Genomic DNA, 16,101 nt, shown 5'->3' on the forward strand with positions numbered 1-16,101 from the left:
CCTTACCCCAGACGCCCGTGCAGTCTGATTACAGGCATACACATTCGGGCGGTTCATCCAATTGAGCGACTCGGTTGGGTGACGTATTAACATTCCACAAAGGTCTAAACTTCCTTAAGCATAATAGAATACAGGGGTTTGCCGTATCCGAGAGACGTGATGTGCTTCGATGCTTTCATTAATGATTGGGTTTAAAGGGTAGTTAGACCCTTAAAAAGAGTTTAACATAAAGAACACCATGGCCAAGTCGGTTTTGACTTCCATGAACACGTTTGGTTATCCTAACGGTCCAATCCTTTATGTGTTTAAACAAACAGTTCCTTAATTAACCAAAAATCCCTCAAGCGGGGTGCAATGCTTGAGACCGCGTTATGGTGAAGTGTACTAATCAGCACTGATCGGGTTCCATGGCCTTACTTAGCAGAGGTACAGCTTACAATAACCGTTGTGCTTTAGCGTGCACATACGAAGTTTATATGCTTGGTGACTACACTAGCATGGTCTAGGACCGACAATGTACTAGGGGTCTAGTTAGATGTTTCACTACAAAAGAGTCCTCATTGGAATCCAAGGCTCGGTGGAGTTACTACAACCGGTGTGCCTCAGTCAAACTTACGTTGTATCCGATAGACTTCTCTTACCAAGGGGTGACACAGATAGTGTACTCTGAATTGGGGTTCGCGACTTCTCAATAACAGAGCCAATAACTACGTTCTATTAGTTGGAAAAGCGATTGAGTTTAAAGCATAATCGGAAAGCATCTCGACAACATACGCAAGCCATAATATTATTTCGGCATTATAACTGACAACATCATAACATACACTAAAGATAACTACTCTCTAATTATGGCGACAATATCATAAAGCACAATAATGGAAAACATTATATAAAGACAAATGATATAAGTACCAGTAGATTAAACGAGTTCCGAATACAAAAGTGACAACTTTAAAACTCCAGACCGCTCCTAATACAATCTTCGGCGTTCTTCTCCGGGAACTAGATTTCCTGCATGGAGTTGAAGGCCTTGAAAGTATGACTAATATTGTAGAAAGAGAGAGAGAGAGAGAGAGAGAGAAAGAAGTGAATTGAAGTGTGTGTAAAAATGGATGACAAAGACCCTTTAAATAGAAGTGAAATTGGCCTGCAAACGGCTGGCAGGCCATTTGGCAAGCCGTTTGCAGGGGCCGTTTGCCTGGTGGCCCATTTCTTGTGCCCGTTTGCCTTAGCCTTGTGGCAAGCCGTTTGGCTTGCTGATTTACTGGATCGTAACTTGATTTCTTGTCTTTCACCGTTTTCGTTCTAGAATCTTCGTTTTAGCTCCGATTCTCTTGATTCTTTTTGCACCGTCTTCATAATCACTTGATCTTCAATTTTAACTGACAAAGTGGGTATTTTGGCGATAAAGTTTGGAACTTTATTGTTTTTGGGTTTTAATACCGGGGTGAAAATGTGACTTTTTAGCCGATATCAGTCAGGTCCTTTTGCGCGCCGCGTATATAAACGCGCACCGCGCACTTTGACTGAAAAGTAAGGCGACACAGTTTTCTGATGTAGATTCAGACGCAAATTCTGAAATTGCATAAGTGTTAAGTTGACTTTTAGTGGCAGTTTCTGATGCACACATTTACAGACACTTTAGAACACTTTCTGATGCACAAAATTCAGGGTCTTACACCATTTATGTAAGAGATTCTGGTTTTCAGGATGTAGGCTTATAATCGATGGTAGGGTGGTTGTTGTGTTTTATGTGTTGAAACCTATGGACTCCGGAGATTTTTTGGATGCTGGCAACTACTTTGGGATGTTGGTGACTGCTGGCGGCCAAGTATGGACGCTAGTGGTCGATGTGGTTTGTGGTGGCGGTTGGTGGCTACACATAGTGGTAGGTGGTTGCTACTTGTGCGATTGGTGGCTGCCAGGCGGCCACTAGTTGCTGCTGACAGCTATTGGCAGTAGCTAATGATAGTCGGTAGCCTACCGTAATAAAGGCGGCGGCTGCTACTGTTGGCAGCTACCAATCGGTGTTGGTGTTGTTGTTGTCGGCGTTGTTGATTTTACTGACTTTGAAAATAGGTCCCGGGTTAGGTGTTTTTGGGTTGCCCGGTGAATGGTTTGATTTTGCTGTTTACGAGGAGTGAATGCGGAGTTAGATATGGGATCGAGGTTATGTGTATGTTTTAGGATTAGGTTTGATAGATTGTTTTTATGTTTTTTCAATTGTAATCTCAATAGTGTTCGCTCAATTTTTCAATGTTGTTGTTCATAGTGTTTAGAACGAATTGAATGAGAGTCAATGAGTTTGGTCGTTTGTGACCAAGTACTCCTACAAGAGATCGTTATGATCTGCTCAATGTTGTTCCACCGGATCTTTGATCTATTATATCTACTAATATTAATATTTTCGCCATTTTTTTTTTTTTGTTAAGGATGTATCAAGCTAAAGGCTAAAGACATATTTCAAGGGATTTTTCATGTTAGAAAAACGTTTTTAATTTTATCAAGTTGAAAGCTTTCTCTTGTCTACGAGGCAAAATTATGCCATCGTCATCTATTTTATTGGGTTAGAATATCGAATCTAATTTGTTGTCACTAGTTTAGTTTTATACCGATTGTTATTTTCGCTTTAGGTCCTTAATGTTCCTTCACGGAAGAATCCGGGTGCCTCGTATTGTACTTTTAACTTAAATCACGTTTTAATGCGTCTTGTCGTTTCTTTTAAACAAAATTGCGCCATTGGTCCCTCATCTTTGTTTCAAACGATAAAGGTAACCTTTTTCTTTTATTTTGACTTCGTTGACCCTCATATAACATTTTTTGACAGGATTGACCTCGTTACTAACTTCTGTTACTTACCAGCCGTTAAGTTTCCTCACGTGCTAAGCATGTGAGGCTATATTCGTCCACTCCTATTTTGTCATCAATATAACCATCAACTCCTAAAAATTGCCACCATCATCTTCAACCTCAATTCACAAACCAAATTATTAAAAATTTTAAAATCAAAGCCATAACTTTATAACATCATCTTTTACAGTGAAGCAAATTTTTCTATGGAGTCTAAAGAGCTTAGTATGGTATGCTTCGCGTCTATATATACTTTACTTTGGCTCGTATTGGAGAAACAGACTAGTGCATTGCCTTCCGAAAAGCGCAACGTCGTCCTTAAAGAAGACTAAATGGCAAAGGTTAGAGTCATATCGCATTCGTGGTTCACTTCAAGGAGTAAAAAGTTCCACATCAGCTTTGAAGATTGGAAATCGAATCCGTATTCTTTGGCGTTCGTTTAGTTTGGATCTATTGGTGTCTAGTTATATTAAGGTTTAGCTTCACAGTGAAGTCTTCTTTGATGTATTTCTAGTTCCGCTAGTGAACTTTTGGTGTTTTAGTGATGTAATCTTGGCGATCTATTCTTGGTGTTTATATAATAAAAAGTTAGCTTTTCAAAAAAAAAAAAAAAAAAAAAAAATTATCATCTTTTATAGTAAACTAAAAAGAAGTATCATGTCTAACCCAAAAAGGGTGTCATTAGAAAACAACTAAAATTAAATTAGGGGGAATAAGCTGTAGCTGAAGTATATATCGATATGGTCTATATGCTTACCATCGACGTCATAAACCACCATCGTCGCCATCGACATCATAAACCACCATCATAACCAGATCTGAGCCATAAATGAAAGCGATTACCCAAAATTTTGTAATAAATACTTAAATAGTTATTAATTTTGTAAAGCACTTGGAATCATTGAATTCATTTCGAATCAAACTCATTTGGTGGTCTTGGTTTTGATTTTTAAATCCTGAAGGATGTACGCCGACAGTGGTAAGGGTTGCACTTTGTTGTTTGTAGGCGGGGATTTCAGGTGGTGATGGGAAGAAAAAGGCATACAATTCGAATCATTAGAGTTTTAATTTTTGAGATATGATTCTTATTTTCTGTTTGCAGTCCCAAATTTAATTTTTGAGTTGCAAATTTGAATGTAAGCATACCTAATCTTATTTTAGTTCTTGAGCTTATGAATTTATCTTCATTTGGAGTTGCAGAGCTAATAAACTCATTTTTATCCAAAAAAATGAAGAATAATTGTATGCTTAACTGCTGATAAGTAACAAAAATTAGTGACGGGGTTAACCGTGCAAAAAATGATAGATGAAGGTCAACAAGGGCAAAAATAAAAAAAAAGGTTATCAATATTGTTTGAGACAAAGATAAGGGACTAACGAAGCAATTTTATCTTTCTTTTAATTAATTCCTTGTTTTTTTGAAAAAAAAAAAAAAAACAAAAGAAAAAAAAAATTGAAAAAACAAAAAGATTGTCAGGCTTGTATAAACTCTTCAATCCGATGTTTGATTTCCAAGACAAGATATATTAATTCTTCTTCCTACTGCCATTTTCCGCAGCCATTTTCATATTTCTACCATACACAACAATTCAGAAACCCTAAATTTCACCAAGACGTAAACATTATCGCGTTAATTAACCCTAAAGAATAGCAAAACAGAGATATCGGCTTGGCATTTCAACAAACAGTTGGTGCTCATTGTGACATTGGATCCAATTACAAGATGGTAGAACCGAAAGTTTCGTTAGCTGATGATGATAATACTTTGAAGAATCGAGAAGATTCATGGAAAATGATATTTAAAACACTAGCTAATCGGGTACAAGATCAACAACGAAAAATTGAATCCTTTGTGATTGAAAGAAAAACCCTAGAAAAGATAATTCAGTAAACTCATGATAGATGGTCTTTTGATGTTAAGCAATTACATATTCTCCAGGTGAGTCCCAAATTACTCTGATTTATGTTTTTAACATACATATACGTATATGTATGATAATGTATCTATCTATTGTGTCTAATTTTAATGATTAATGAAGTGTGAATTAATCCTCCTCACTTATCCTGTTTAAACAATTAAATCAACTAAAGTAACATGATTATATCATATTTGACCAACTAATTTAATCTTCTTATGATTCGTACACCACCATTTTTTAGTCATACACCACTACATACTATAAAGTTTAAAGCTTGTACAAGACTCACTCTAATGCACATTAGTGGTCTATGGCTAAAAATGGTGGAGTACGCAACACTTACATGACCTGCCCATTTTGTCACCCTACCAGTAACCTTATTAAGCGCTGCAGTGATCGTTTATGTTTGTTTTGCAGCATCACGAGTCTGATTTAAAAGCGGAGAGGGATTTTGCATGGAACGAATACAAAAAAACTGACAGCATGTTGCAAGAGCTTCGTAAGGAGACCAAATCTGAAGTTGAAGCTGCTAACAGTAAAGTAGATAAGCTGATACATGACTTGGAAGAATTACAGTTATCAAACATGGAGAAGAACAGAACTATTTCAGGCTTACAAGATGACATAGCTGTGTTAGAATCCGACTCAAGAAAAAAAGGTGAAGAAATTTTGCGGCTCACGAAAGAACTGGAGTCGTTCAAGGGGGAGTCAAAACGTACTGTTACGCCTGTATTATGTCGGTGCATGAAATTCACTTCTGAGAAGGTAATAAACTAACTATAATGACCTCAATTCTGTGAAACTTGACTTATAATCCTGTGAAAAACAAAGCTGTTGTAACACTTGTAGTTATGATTGAGCTGATTTGGGAGATATCTTAGTTATAACTGGTCAAATGCATATGATAAGAAAAAGGTTTGCTTTAACGAAATGGGTCAAATGCTTTGGATGTCACCGAAGTGTATTTTCACCCGTTAATATAAATTTTTTAGTCATTTAACTTCAGTTATTAGCTAGTTTTGATCCACACAAAAATCAGCCGTTTGACCTGAACCTATTCTTTCACAAATTGCCTAATCCACTAGCTGTTCCTGGATGTTATACTTACTACCCGTTTACAGAGTTGATATATCCAGTCTTGTTTGATTCTATGACTTGTATCCAAATTTATAACTTTCACTAGTTAGGACATCACTAATGATATTCAAGTTTAATTAAAATGTTTATGTTAGTTATCAAAGATATTACAAAAGAAGAATATTTGGGTTTCGAAATTTTAGATACAAAACTACTAGGAACCATTAAAATGAACAAAGAACTAATGTGTTGATTGTTGAGGTTATTATTAATGACTTTCATTTGTGAAGGAGGCTCGTCGAAGATCAGAGTCAAATGATTTCATAAGCCAACTGCCGGATGAAGTTCTTGTTATGATACTCTCTCTTTTGCCTATAAAGGAAGCGGCAAGCACTAGCATTCTCTCCACAAAATGGAGGCCCTTGTGGCGTGGTTCATTCAAATTGAACTTTCATGGCTATCAAAGTTTTAGTTTCCCGGTTAACATGAATACAGAGTGCAATAAGTACATCAACCAGGTGAACAGTGTCATCCAAAGCTACAATCACCCAATGATTGAAGATTTTCGAATTCGTTTCTCTTTGGATATTCAACATAAAAGTTTAATAGATCAATGGCTTCAGTTTGCGGTTAGTAAGAAAGTTGAGTTTCTTGAACTGAATTTGTCATCTATTTTTCCTTCTCTAGGTGGTAGTGGCTATGATTTTCCTTTAAGATTATTTGAGATGGAGCTAGCGTCTATTAAAAAACTTATCTTGAAGAACGTTATTGTGAGTGACGCAATTCTTGTGAACATTATATCTAATTCTCCAAATCTTGAGACATTGACAATCAGTGATCCACAAGACCTTAGACATATACGTGTAGGTGGGCGAGCTCTTAAATTAGAACACTTAGAAATATTGGATCGTAAGTCATATTCTATTAGATCCATTTATTTATCTGATTTTGACCTTGAATCATTCACTTATGCTGGTGGAGAGATAGACTTGAGATTTTCTCATCTTCCAAAACTTAATAAAGTTGATTTGGGTCAAGTACATTGGTGGATCGGTGATAATGTTTTTGACAGATTATCCACTTGTGCCTCATCTCTTCAGTCTCTTTCCATTGCTCTATATCATGGCGAGGTCAGTTCTACCTCTTCTAATGTATTTATGGCCGTTAATAATAATAATAATATGAATATGAATTAGAGTATTTTGTACTTATTATTTTGCAGGGACCTGTAAATTCTAAGGATTATTATGAGCTACCAAATGTGAAGCAATTAAGAGTGATGTTTCGTGGTAACAAACATGATTGTCTTCTAGATTTGGCTTACATGGTTAATGCATTTCCGAGGATGGAGAGTTTTAAACTCGAGGTACTTAAGCTATGCCCAATTTAAGTGTAGTATGCTATAATTTTCAAGCAAAATAATTATTCTATTTGCAGATAGATTGGACTTTAGCGGTTGTAAGGAGAAAGGCAAGGGATTATACTAATCGGCATGAACACCTTAAGCATGTTGAAATCGTGGGGTATAAAGGTCGAAAATGTGACTTTGAACTTGCTGCATACATTATAGACATCGCTCATGCACTCAAAAAATTTGTGATTGGAATTTCAAAAGATTGTATCATGAAGCTAGATGCTCACTCTTCTGCTAAGCGCCTGGAATCAATACTGCCTCCAGGTGTGGAATTGGTCATACTCTAAGTAACCCTCCAATATTCAAGTAATGTTTGTTACTTTTATATGTTTTATTATGTTTAGTTATATTATATTATATTATTATACTATTTATCATTTAAGAAAAAAATACTATAGTATCATCTAAGAAAAATGAAGTTACTGTTCATTCAGATGAAGTACGTAAGGGTTATAAATTATTTTGCTTCCCGGTTGCTTTTTGTGCGCTGATGCACCACATAGTAGGAATGTAGGATCGGTGGTCGTTTTGCAAAAGCTAGCGTTGGACTCTTGGAACATATATAACTGCACATGTGGGATCGCCTTGATGATCACCCATTCTATTGAACTTTCAAGTTATACATAATATATAATCGTGTAAATATTGATAAATCCGCATACATTTTTATCCTAATCCTATTTTTCACTTATAGCAAATTAAAATGCATGAATAAAACAAGTTATATACCTACTTTTGGTTGTATAAGTTATCAAGACTTTGTGACTTTAAATTGTATAAACATTAAACAATAATCTTTTAATTGTACCAAGTAGAATGTTAGTTTATATTGTAGAAAGTAGAAAAAATTAATAAGCATATGAATGATATCCATTAATCCGCTTAATGCGATTGATATGGATGGATGTATTGAAAGTAAATGGATATGGATTGGAAAAAAATAAACAGATATAACTCGATCCATATCCGGTCCATATCCAATCCATTGTCATCCATACCCACCACATTAGAACAATGGCTTTTAATTTAATAGCTTTACCATGGAAGAGGTGCCTAAAAAACCGGGTAAAAAACCATCAACATTACTCGAAATAGGTTAAAATAAAAATCGGTTCTTCATAATTGGTTTGGTTCCAACGTACCAATAGCCGTAGTTGAGTATTTAATATTCTTGTTCACTTATTTATGGTGTGCATTGCATTACGACGCTTAATAGCCTTGATTGTCAATTGACCTTTACGAGTTACTTGTTATCACTAGGAAATCATAAATCTTTACCAAGTGTTAGAAATGACCTCAACTGCAATCTTTCATTTGGATTATGAGGGCTGACAACTAAGATATACGGAGTATTTACTTTTCAATTTAGACACAAGGAGAACATTCTCGCATTGAGTTGACACCTCATCTGACATGCGCAAGATATCACTATGAGCTCGAAACTTAGCAAAGTCGCGCTCATGCTTAACCAAACTTTCGCACCGAGATACATTACACCGTTATAGACCAGTCTTGTCGTCCCAAGCTCGTACCCATCTCAAACTCCGCGTTGAGGTCAAGAGCTCGGATATTATTTGCATCCCGAAATATGCTTAATCTTACTGCGGTCAAACCCGAGCTTGCACTCACCTTAATCTCTGTGCATAGGTCGTGATGAGCTCCACTGGTAATCATGCCTGAAGGACACATGATCTTACAGTGGTCAACCAATGTTCAGGCCCGTCAAGGTCACCATACTACTACACTAGTATTATGCCACACTAGGAATGCCGAGTATGTTAGAATGTTATAATTCACCCATAATTCTTATTGATCAAACAAGCCAAATATATAATACATGATTTGAGCACATATCCCTTGATTTTAGGGATTATGTCTCTTGCTATCTATCAATCCAATCTTTGCATTTAATACTTGATATGCATATATTTAATAAGAGATACGCTAGATATTACATATGATATTGTCTATGTTTAATATCTGTTAACATCCCCCGCAGTTTGAGCGGGAGAGGAATGAACGGTCAAACTGGATTAAAACGCTAAAAACTAAATAACATTCTTCTTTCCGAGCAGACTGATATTCGTTGATGTGGTTGCGTATTGCTTGACTGCGTTTCCTTTTCCGTAACTTTTTTTTTATTTATTATTTATTATTTTTTTTATTTTTTTTTACGTCGTGACTTGCTTTGCCTAAGAATTGAGCAGGACTTGGGCATTGAACTTTGTCGACGATAACCAGTCTTTATCGGAAGAGATTATTATTCTTATTATTAATTTTTTTTTCGAGGTTTGGAACCTAGTCTAGCTAGGCGGCTCATCCTCACGTCGATAAAGAATAATGATAAAAGGGGAGTGGGACCAAATGCTAATAATAATGATAAGGGTTCATCACCAAGTGGGGTTGAAAAGTATTCAATCATATTCCATATGTCGGTTGTTGTCTTTGCACACCTACAAAATGTGTGGCATGTGAATCCACTTCATATCTATTGGTTACTAATAAATAATAGTGGCTAGAGAGAGCAAATATGGCAGCTATATGCCACTTTAAGATGGAATAGTGGCATGTGAATCCACTTCATATCTATTGTTAACGGATACCACTTTGAGAGAGCAATAGTGGTATCCGAGCCGTTTTTACACCATCTTAATTGTCGCGTGATTTTCTTTAGATTTAGCTTTGTGGTGGATTGGTAAAAGTCGAAACCTTTTTGGTTTTTAAAGTCAACACGGTTGATTTAGACTTAACCTTATGACGCACAAATATGATTGAAAGAATATCACTATTTTAAATTGTAGATTTAATTGTTATGGCTTGAATATTTATTATAATTGTTGATTGTTATATTCCAAGGTTATACATATGTATTATAACCATTGACAAGCCATATATAGGTTTTAATAATGTAGTTATTAAAATTGTGATTGCATACATAGCCCGTAATGCTCCGACCTATGTGTTTGATTATATGTGATTGTTGTGATTGTTGATTACGGCAATATTATGTCATGTTGATTATTTATTTTATTAGAAAGGTCATTTTGAAGCCAAAGTTGTATTTTATTTATTTTTCAATTTCATAATATTTATTTATTTATGTTTATTCTAAATTGTAAAAGTATTAGATTAGTTGTATTTTTCAATTTTAAATAAATGTAATAAGATGAAGATTGAAGATATAGATGCAACGTGAAGTTTGACTTGAAGATGGCGAACATGTCAAGTTAACAACGATGACGTTTGTCAAGTTTTTCACTTGGTTATTGAATCAAGTGGGAGCTACGATATTACCCTTAGTTTGACCTCTTGATCTCATGTCGGCTCATTGGATCAAGCATAAGATTTTTGAGCTAGGCTATGTGTGTGTGATGCATGGTTGTGTTTTATTTTTGCATTTATATATAATTGTTGATTATAATATATGCTGAATGTTTTTGAAAGAAAACATTAAATAAAACCGGTAACGAGTTTCAAATATTAAAATTGATGATTTTAAAAAGTTAAACTCTAACGAGTTTAAAGTTAAATAATTTTGAGACTTAAATTACATATGTTTTTTTTATGGAAACATTAAATAAAACTCTAAACGAGTTTCAAAGATTAAAATTGATGATTTTAAAATAAGTTAAACTCTAACGAGTTTAATGTTAAATGATTTTGAAACTCAAATAATATATATGGACGACATCTTTTAAAACTGTTTTAAAATGATACACGTTTGTGTATTTGTTATTTTTATATCCTATAAATTAAATAACAAATTAGATCACAAACATAATCGACATATACAATTGGAAAAAAAAAAATTAACTAATAATGTAGCGAATCTTGTGTGCATGCATTATTCGTTGGCACAAAATTTTTCCAAAATACTCGTCAAATTTAAGTCATGCCATCCAATAAGCTTGCAAACACTCCTTGTTATTTTTTTGATCTAGTGATACTAGGCTGAATTATAGCCACGAGGTGGATTTTCCGATCTAGTGAGACTAGCGTGAATTTTCACTGTTTCCAAATTGGACGACTTAATCGTATTCACGGTGAGACCTGAGTTCGAGGCAATGATGGGACAAACATGCCATTAGATAACCACTTGTGCATGGCACAACACCAAGTAACTATACAAACAATGGTAAGCGTCTAGCAACACGTCATTGTCCCCAAATTCACGTGAGGGTAGTTTCTCGAAACTGTTTATGGTAAGTGTTAAATGTCATTCGTCCTTTTGTTTCAGATACTTTAGTTAAACTTGAGATATGGATCATCGGTCATTCTCATTTGTTTAACAATTTTGTTTCTCGATCTTAGAACTGAATTAGATCACCAAATTAATTAAGTATCATCTTAATTACATCTGGGTGAGGCCACACAAATATTTTATTCATTCATCGAGGAGCTCAAAAAGTATCTAACTCCAAACATTTTAGAGGAACAAATCCTATATTGCATACACGTGTCTATCACGGGCTTTACATTGTACCCAATAATGGCCTTTATAACAGCCTTATTCAGGACAGCGTTTAACCATATCAAAATACAATGCTACACTCATCAAGACGGACGTGCATCTCAAGTCTAAGGACACAAAAACATAATCACTAAAAGATTTACTACTGACTACGATCCATGTAGTGACATCTCATGGTTGAGTCATTCCAATATTCATCATCAATGAATACATATGAGTTTTGGTCTCAACAAGTTAACTATTCATCATCAATGAATATAGCCAAAATTTCACATTAATCTTAATTCATGTTATTCCCATAACATGACCGATTATGGAGATTTTGAATAATCAACAATTATTCATGTATTAAACATGCTAATATAGAACACAGTGATATAAATGAAAACGATCATACCAACTATATATCAATTCATTAATATAAAACTGCTTAATGTTCCAAAAATATCCAAATACTAAATTACAAATGAAAAAGATCAGCAGCATAACGAAATCCAATACTACTAGCATGATCATCATGCTTGTTGTGCATCATGGGCTTCGTGAACGGGTCAGCCACATTATCATTTGTATGAACCTTTAAGAATACTAATATCATTCCTCTTAATGACTTAATGAATGTAGTCAAACTTTTGAAGAATGTGCCAGATACTTTTATGTACATGTGATTCTTTCAAAAGTATATTAACACTCGAACTATCACAGTACATATTATAGAAGATTAAATGTTGTGTACTACTCTCAGTATAACAACAAACTTTCTTATCCAGACAGCTTTCTGAGCAGCTTCTCAGTCAACAATGTATTCTGCTTTTGTTGTAGATTGTTCAATAGTGCTCTGCCTAGAGCTCTTTCAATCAATTGTCTTGCCCATAATGACAAAGAAACAACGTGACTGGATCGAGAATCATCTTGATCAGTTTAGAAACTAGAATCAGTATAAAACTTAATACTTAACTCTTCTTCCAAACCACCGTAAACCAAGAACATATCATTAGTACTCTGCAAATACTAAAGAATATTCTTAACAACAATCCGTTAACAGAGTATTGACAAAGTATCATACGCTGAATAATGACAAGTACAATTAACTACACGTTTTTGTCAATAACATGATATGAGTTCTTTACCTACTTCATGCCACTTATGAACATGATCATATCTTTGTGGACCCAACGTAATGTACCCTTTACACCCAAGTTACTAGAACTACTAAAAGCTACGCTCGCCCTAAAAACTAATCATAGTGTTAACAATACAAAAAAGGTTCACAATACTTACATTTAACACCTCATAACGTTTGTAATACTCCACGACGTTTTACAAGAAATCGATTCTCTTATTAGCTTGTTAGACTTAAACTCGAGGTGGGTTTGGACATTAATCGGAGTGTTAACGAGTAATCGCTCTTGTATCTTTAATACTCTATACTCAAGACGAAATACTTTAGATCACCTATCAAAGATAAAATTACTAGATATCTTGCTAGTAATGAGAAGTGTTGTAAACAATTATGAAACAATAAGAATGGAAACTGATTTGTGTAATGGATTGTCTCACGTTGAATCAAAATAGTTACAACTTACATGCTTAAATATTAAATAAAGCAAAGACATAATCATAAACACACCTAATAAAGTCATCAATCATTGATGAGTTACACCTAATACACACATGGAATAAAGTCATAAAATATGGACAAAAAGTTGCCCACCATAAAGCAACTTAACACACTAGGCACATGGCGTAGTTGTGCTACTTGCTCCAAAATGATTAAAGTTTGCATTAATTTTAACACTCCCCCTTAGTGAAAACTCCCGATCAACAATCCCCAACGCCTCTCGAAATTCCATGAACTTTCATTAGAGCTTTAGTAAAGATGTCGGCTACTTGAGCATTTGTCCTTACGTTTGCTAGCTCGATCTCCCTGCTAAGAACCTTTTTACGAATAAAATGATATCTCATTTCTATATGCTTAGTACGGGCATGAAACACAGGATTCGAAGCAAGCTTGATTGCACTTTCGTTGTCACATTTCAATTTGACAACATAATCTACCTTTTCAAGTATGTCACCAATCAATCTTCTTAACCAAGTACATTCTTGAGCCGCCATTGTTGCAGCTATGTATTCCGCTTCTATGCTAGACAAAGCAATAACATCTTGCTTCTTGCTACACCATGAAATAACCGCAGAACCCATGTTAAAACAGTAACCCGAAGTTGCGTCTCCCATCCAATCTGCATCCACAAAACCATTTAACAAAACCTTATCACACTTCTTATACCACAAGCCGTGGCCTATTGATCCTTTCACATAACGAAGGATCCTTTTTGCTGCATCAAGATGAACATTAGTTGGACATTGCATAAATTGTGAAACAATGCCAATCGAGTAAGCAATTTCTGGTCTTGTGATGGTTAGATAGATTAAACTTCCAACCTTTTGTTGGAACAACTTCACATCCTTGAGCCCTTTTCCTTGATCTTTCTTCATTTTGAGGTTTGGTTCCATTGAAGTAGTCATAGGCTTTGACTCCCCCATGTTGAAACGTTCCAAGAGACTTCTTGCATAACCTCTTTGAGAGATAAAGTACCCGTTTTCTAATTTATCAACTTCCAAGCCAAGAAAACATCCAATCTCCCCCGGATTCTTCATTTCAAAATGAACTAAAAGATCATCACTTAAACGAGAGATTTCTGACTCGTTTCCTCCGGTGATTATCATGTCATCAACATATAATAGCACCAAAACATGAAAACCTAATTCTTTCTTTACAAACAAGCTAGAATCCGTGTTAGAAATCTCAAAACCACAAAAGACAAGGTATTGTGCAATCTTACTGATAATGCTAAAAACGAACATATATTTCATAGCATTATCCCTCAAGAAAGACAAGCTTTTAGTTGCAATTGTTCTATTTACAAGTGATATTCGTTTAAATATTAAAAGGTGAAGACAAAAGACAGATTCGACGAATTGAAGACGCAAACGACCAAAAAGCTAAAAAGTACAAAATACAATCAAAGTGGTTCAAATTATTGATGAGAAACGTCTAAAAGTTACAAGAGTACGAGCCGCGAAACGCAAAGTACAAGATATTAAATTGTACACAAGGACGTTCGAAAATCCGGAACCGGGACATGAACCAACTATCAACGCGCGACGCAACGGAGCTAAAATTACAAGTCAACAACGCACAAGAATATAATATAATATATAATTAATTATATAAAATTATATATATTATATTATATATTAAATAAATACGCGCAGCCCACGTTTTGGAATCATTTGTGACCAGGAAAAGGTGGCCATGCGATCGCATGGCCAGGAAGGCTTAAAGTCATGCGATCGCATGAGAGCCTGTAGCTGGCCAAGTCCTATAAATTGCAACGTTTTCTGCCGAATTATGTACATCTTTTTCTATCTCTTACTCTCTCAATATATATTTATATATATTTATAATTTTAATTTAAGATTAATAATAATAAGGTTATGGTAGCTAATGTTGTAAGTTTGTAAGTCGAAATTCTGTTCGTGTAACACTACGCGATTAATACTCATTGTAAGTTATGTTCAACCTTTTTAAATTAATGTCTCGTAGCTAAGTTATTATTATGCTTATTTAAATCGAAGTAATCGTGATGTTGGGCTAAATATTAAGATTGGGTAATTGGACTTTGTACCATAATTGGGGTTTGGACAAAAGAACGACACTTGTGGAAATTAGACTATGGGCTATTAATGAGTTTTATATTAACTAAACGATACCTCGTTAATTTAATATTAAAGGTTACAATTCAACGTATCTATAAATAACCACAAACGCTTAATCGGGTACGGTGGGCGGGATATTTATAAATACCAATAATTGTTCATTTTACCGGACATGGGTATGGATTAATAGTCAATGGACTCGTTGAAACAGGGGTGGATTACGTTCAAGGGTAATTGGTGTAATTGTTAACAAAGTATTAAAACCTTGGACTACACGCAGTCGATAACCTGGTGTATTCATTAAACAAAGTATTAAGACCTTGTTACAGTTCGAATCCCCAATTAGTTGGAATATTTGACTTCGGATATAAGGTTAATTTGACGAAGATCCTCGCACTTTATAATTATGATCGATGGACTATTATGGACAAAACCGTATGGACATATCGAATAATCCAGGACAAAGGACAATTAACCCATGGTAATAAATTAAAATCAACACATCGAACATCATGATTACGGAAGTTTAAATAAGCATAATTCCTTTATTTTATATATCATCGCACTTTTATTTACTGTCATTTTATTTATTTCACTTTTAATTATCGTACTTTCAATTATCGCATTTTTATTTATCATCATTTACTTTA

The 16,101-nt window shown here is 34.8% G+C and overlaps 2 protein-coding genes across 5 annotated transcripts; one reads left to right on the top strand and one right to left on the bottom strand.

Annotated features, from left to right (window-relative positions):
* Positions 1 to 4,390: 4,390 nt before the first annotated feature.
* Positions 4,391 to 7,951, top strand: LOC139866915 (F-box/FBD/LRR-repeat protein At4g26340-like). Of its 4 annotated transcripts, none has more exons than XM_071855208.1 (6): positions 4,394 to 4,789; positions 5,187 to 5,534; positions 6,137 to 6,976; positions 7,069 to 7,212; positions 7,284 to 7,566; positions 7,695 to 7,951. In XM_071855208.1, the coding sequence occupies exons 2-5, from the start codon at positions 5,253 to 5,255 to the stop codon at positions 7,545 to 7,547; spliced, it is 1,530 nt and encodes a 509-aa protein (XP_071711309.1). In that variant the 5' UTR covers positions 4,394 to 4,789; positions 5,187 to 5,252; the 3' UTR covers positions 7,548 to 7,566; positions 7,695 to 7,951. The 4 variants fall into 4 exon arrangements, with proteins under 4 accessions (XP_071711311.1, XP_071711309.1, XP_071711310.1 ...); XM_071855209.1 differs by having other exon boundaries at positions 7,764 to 7,951; XM_071855210.1 differs by lacking the exon at positions 7,695 to 7,951 and having other exon boundaries at positions 4,391 to 4,789; positions 7,288 to 7,433.
* Positions 7,952 to 13,552: 5,601 nt separating this feature from the next.
* LOC139868945 (secreted RxLR effector protein 161-like) lies at positions 13,553 to 14,245 on the bottom strand. Its single transcript, XM_071857279.1, has one exon. It carries the CDS (start codon positions 14,243 to 14,245, stop codon positions 13,553 to 13,555), a length of 693 nt encoding a protein of 230 aa, XP_071713380.1.
* Positions 14,246 to 16,101: the final 1,856 nt, after the last annotated feature.

Source organism: Rutidosis leptorrhynchoides, chromosome 9 (assembly GCF_046630445.1).
Source record: "Rutidosis leptorrhynchoides isolate AG116_Rl617_1_P2 chromosome 9, CSIRO_AGI_Rlap_v1, whole genome shotgun sequence".
NCBI classification, from domain to species: Eukaryota; Viridiplantae; Streptophyta; class Magnoliopsida; order Asterales; family Asteraceae; genus Rutidosis; species Rutidosis leptorrhynchoides.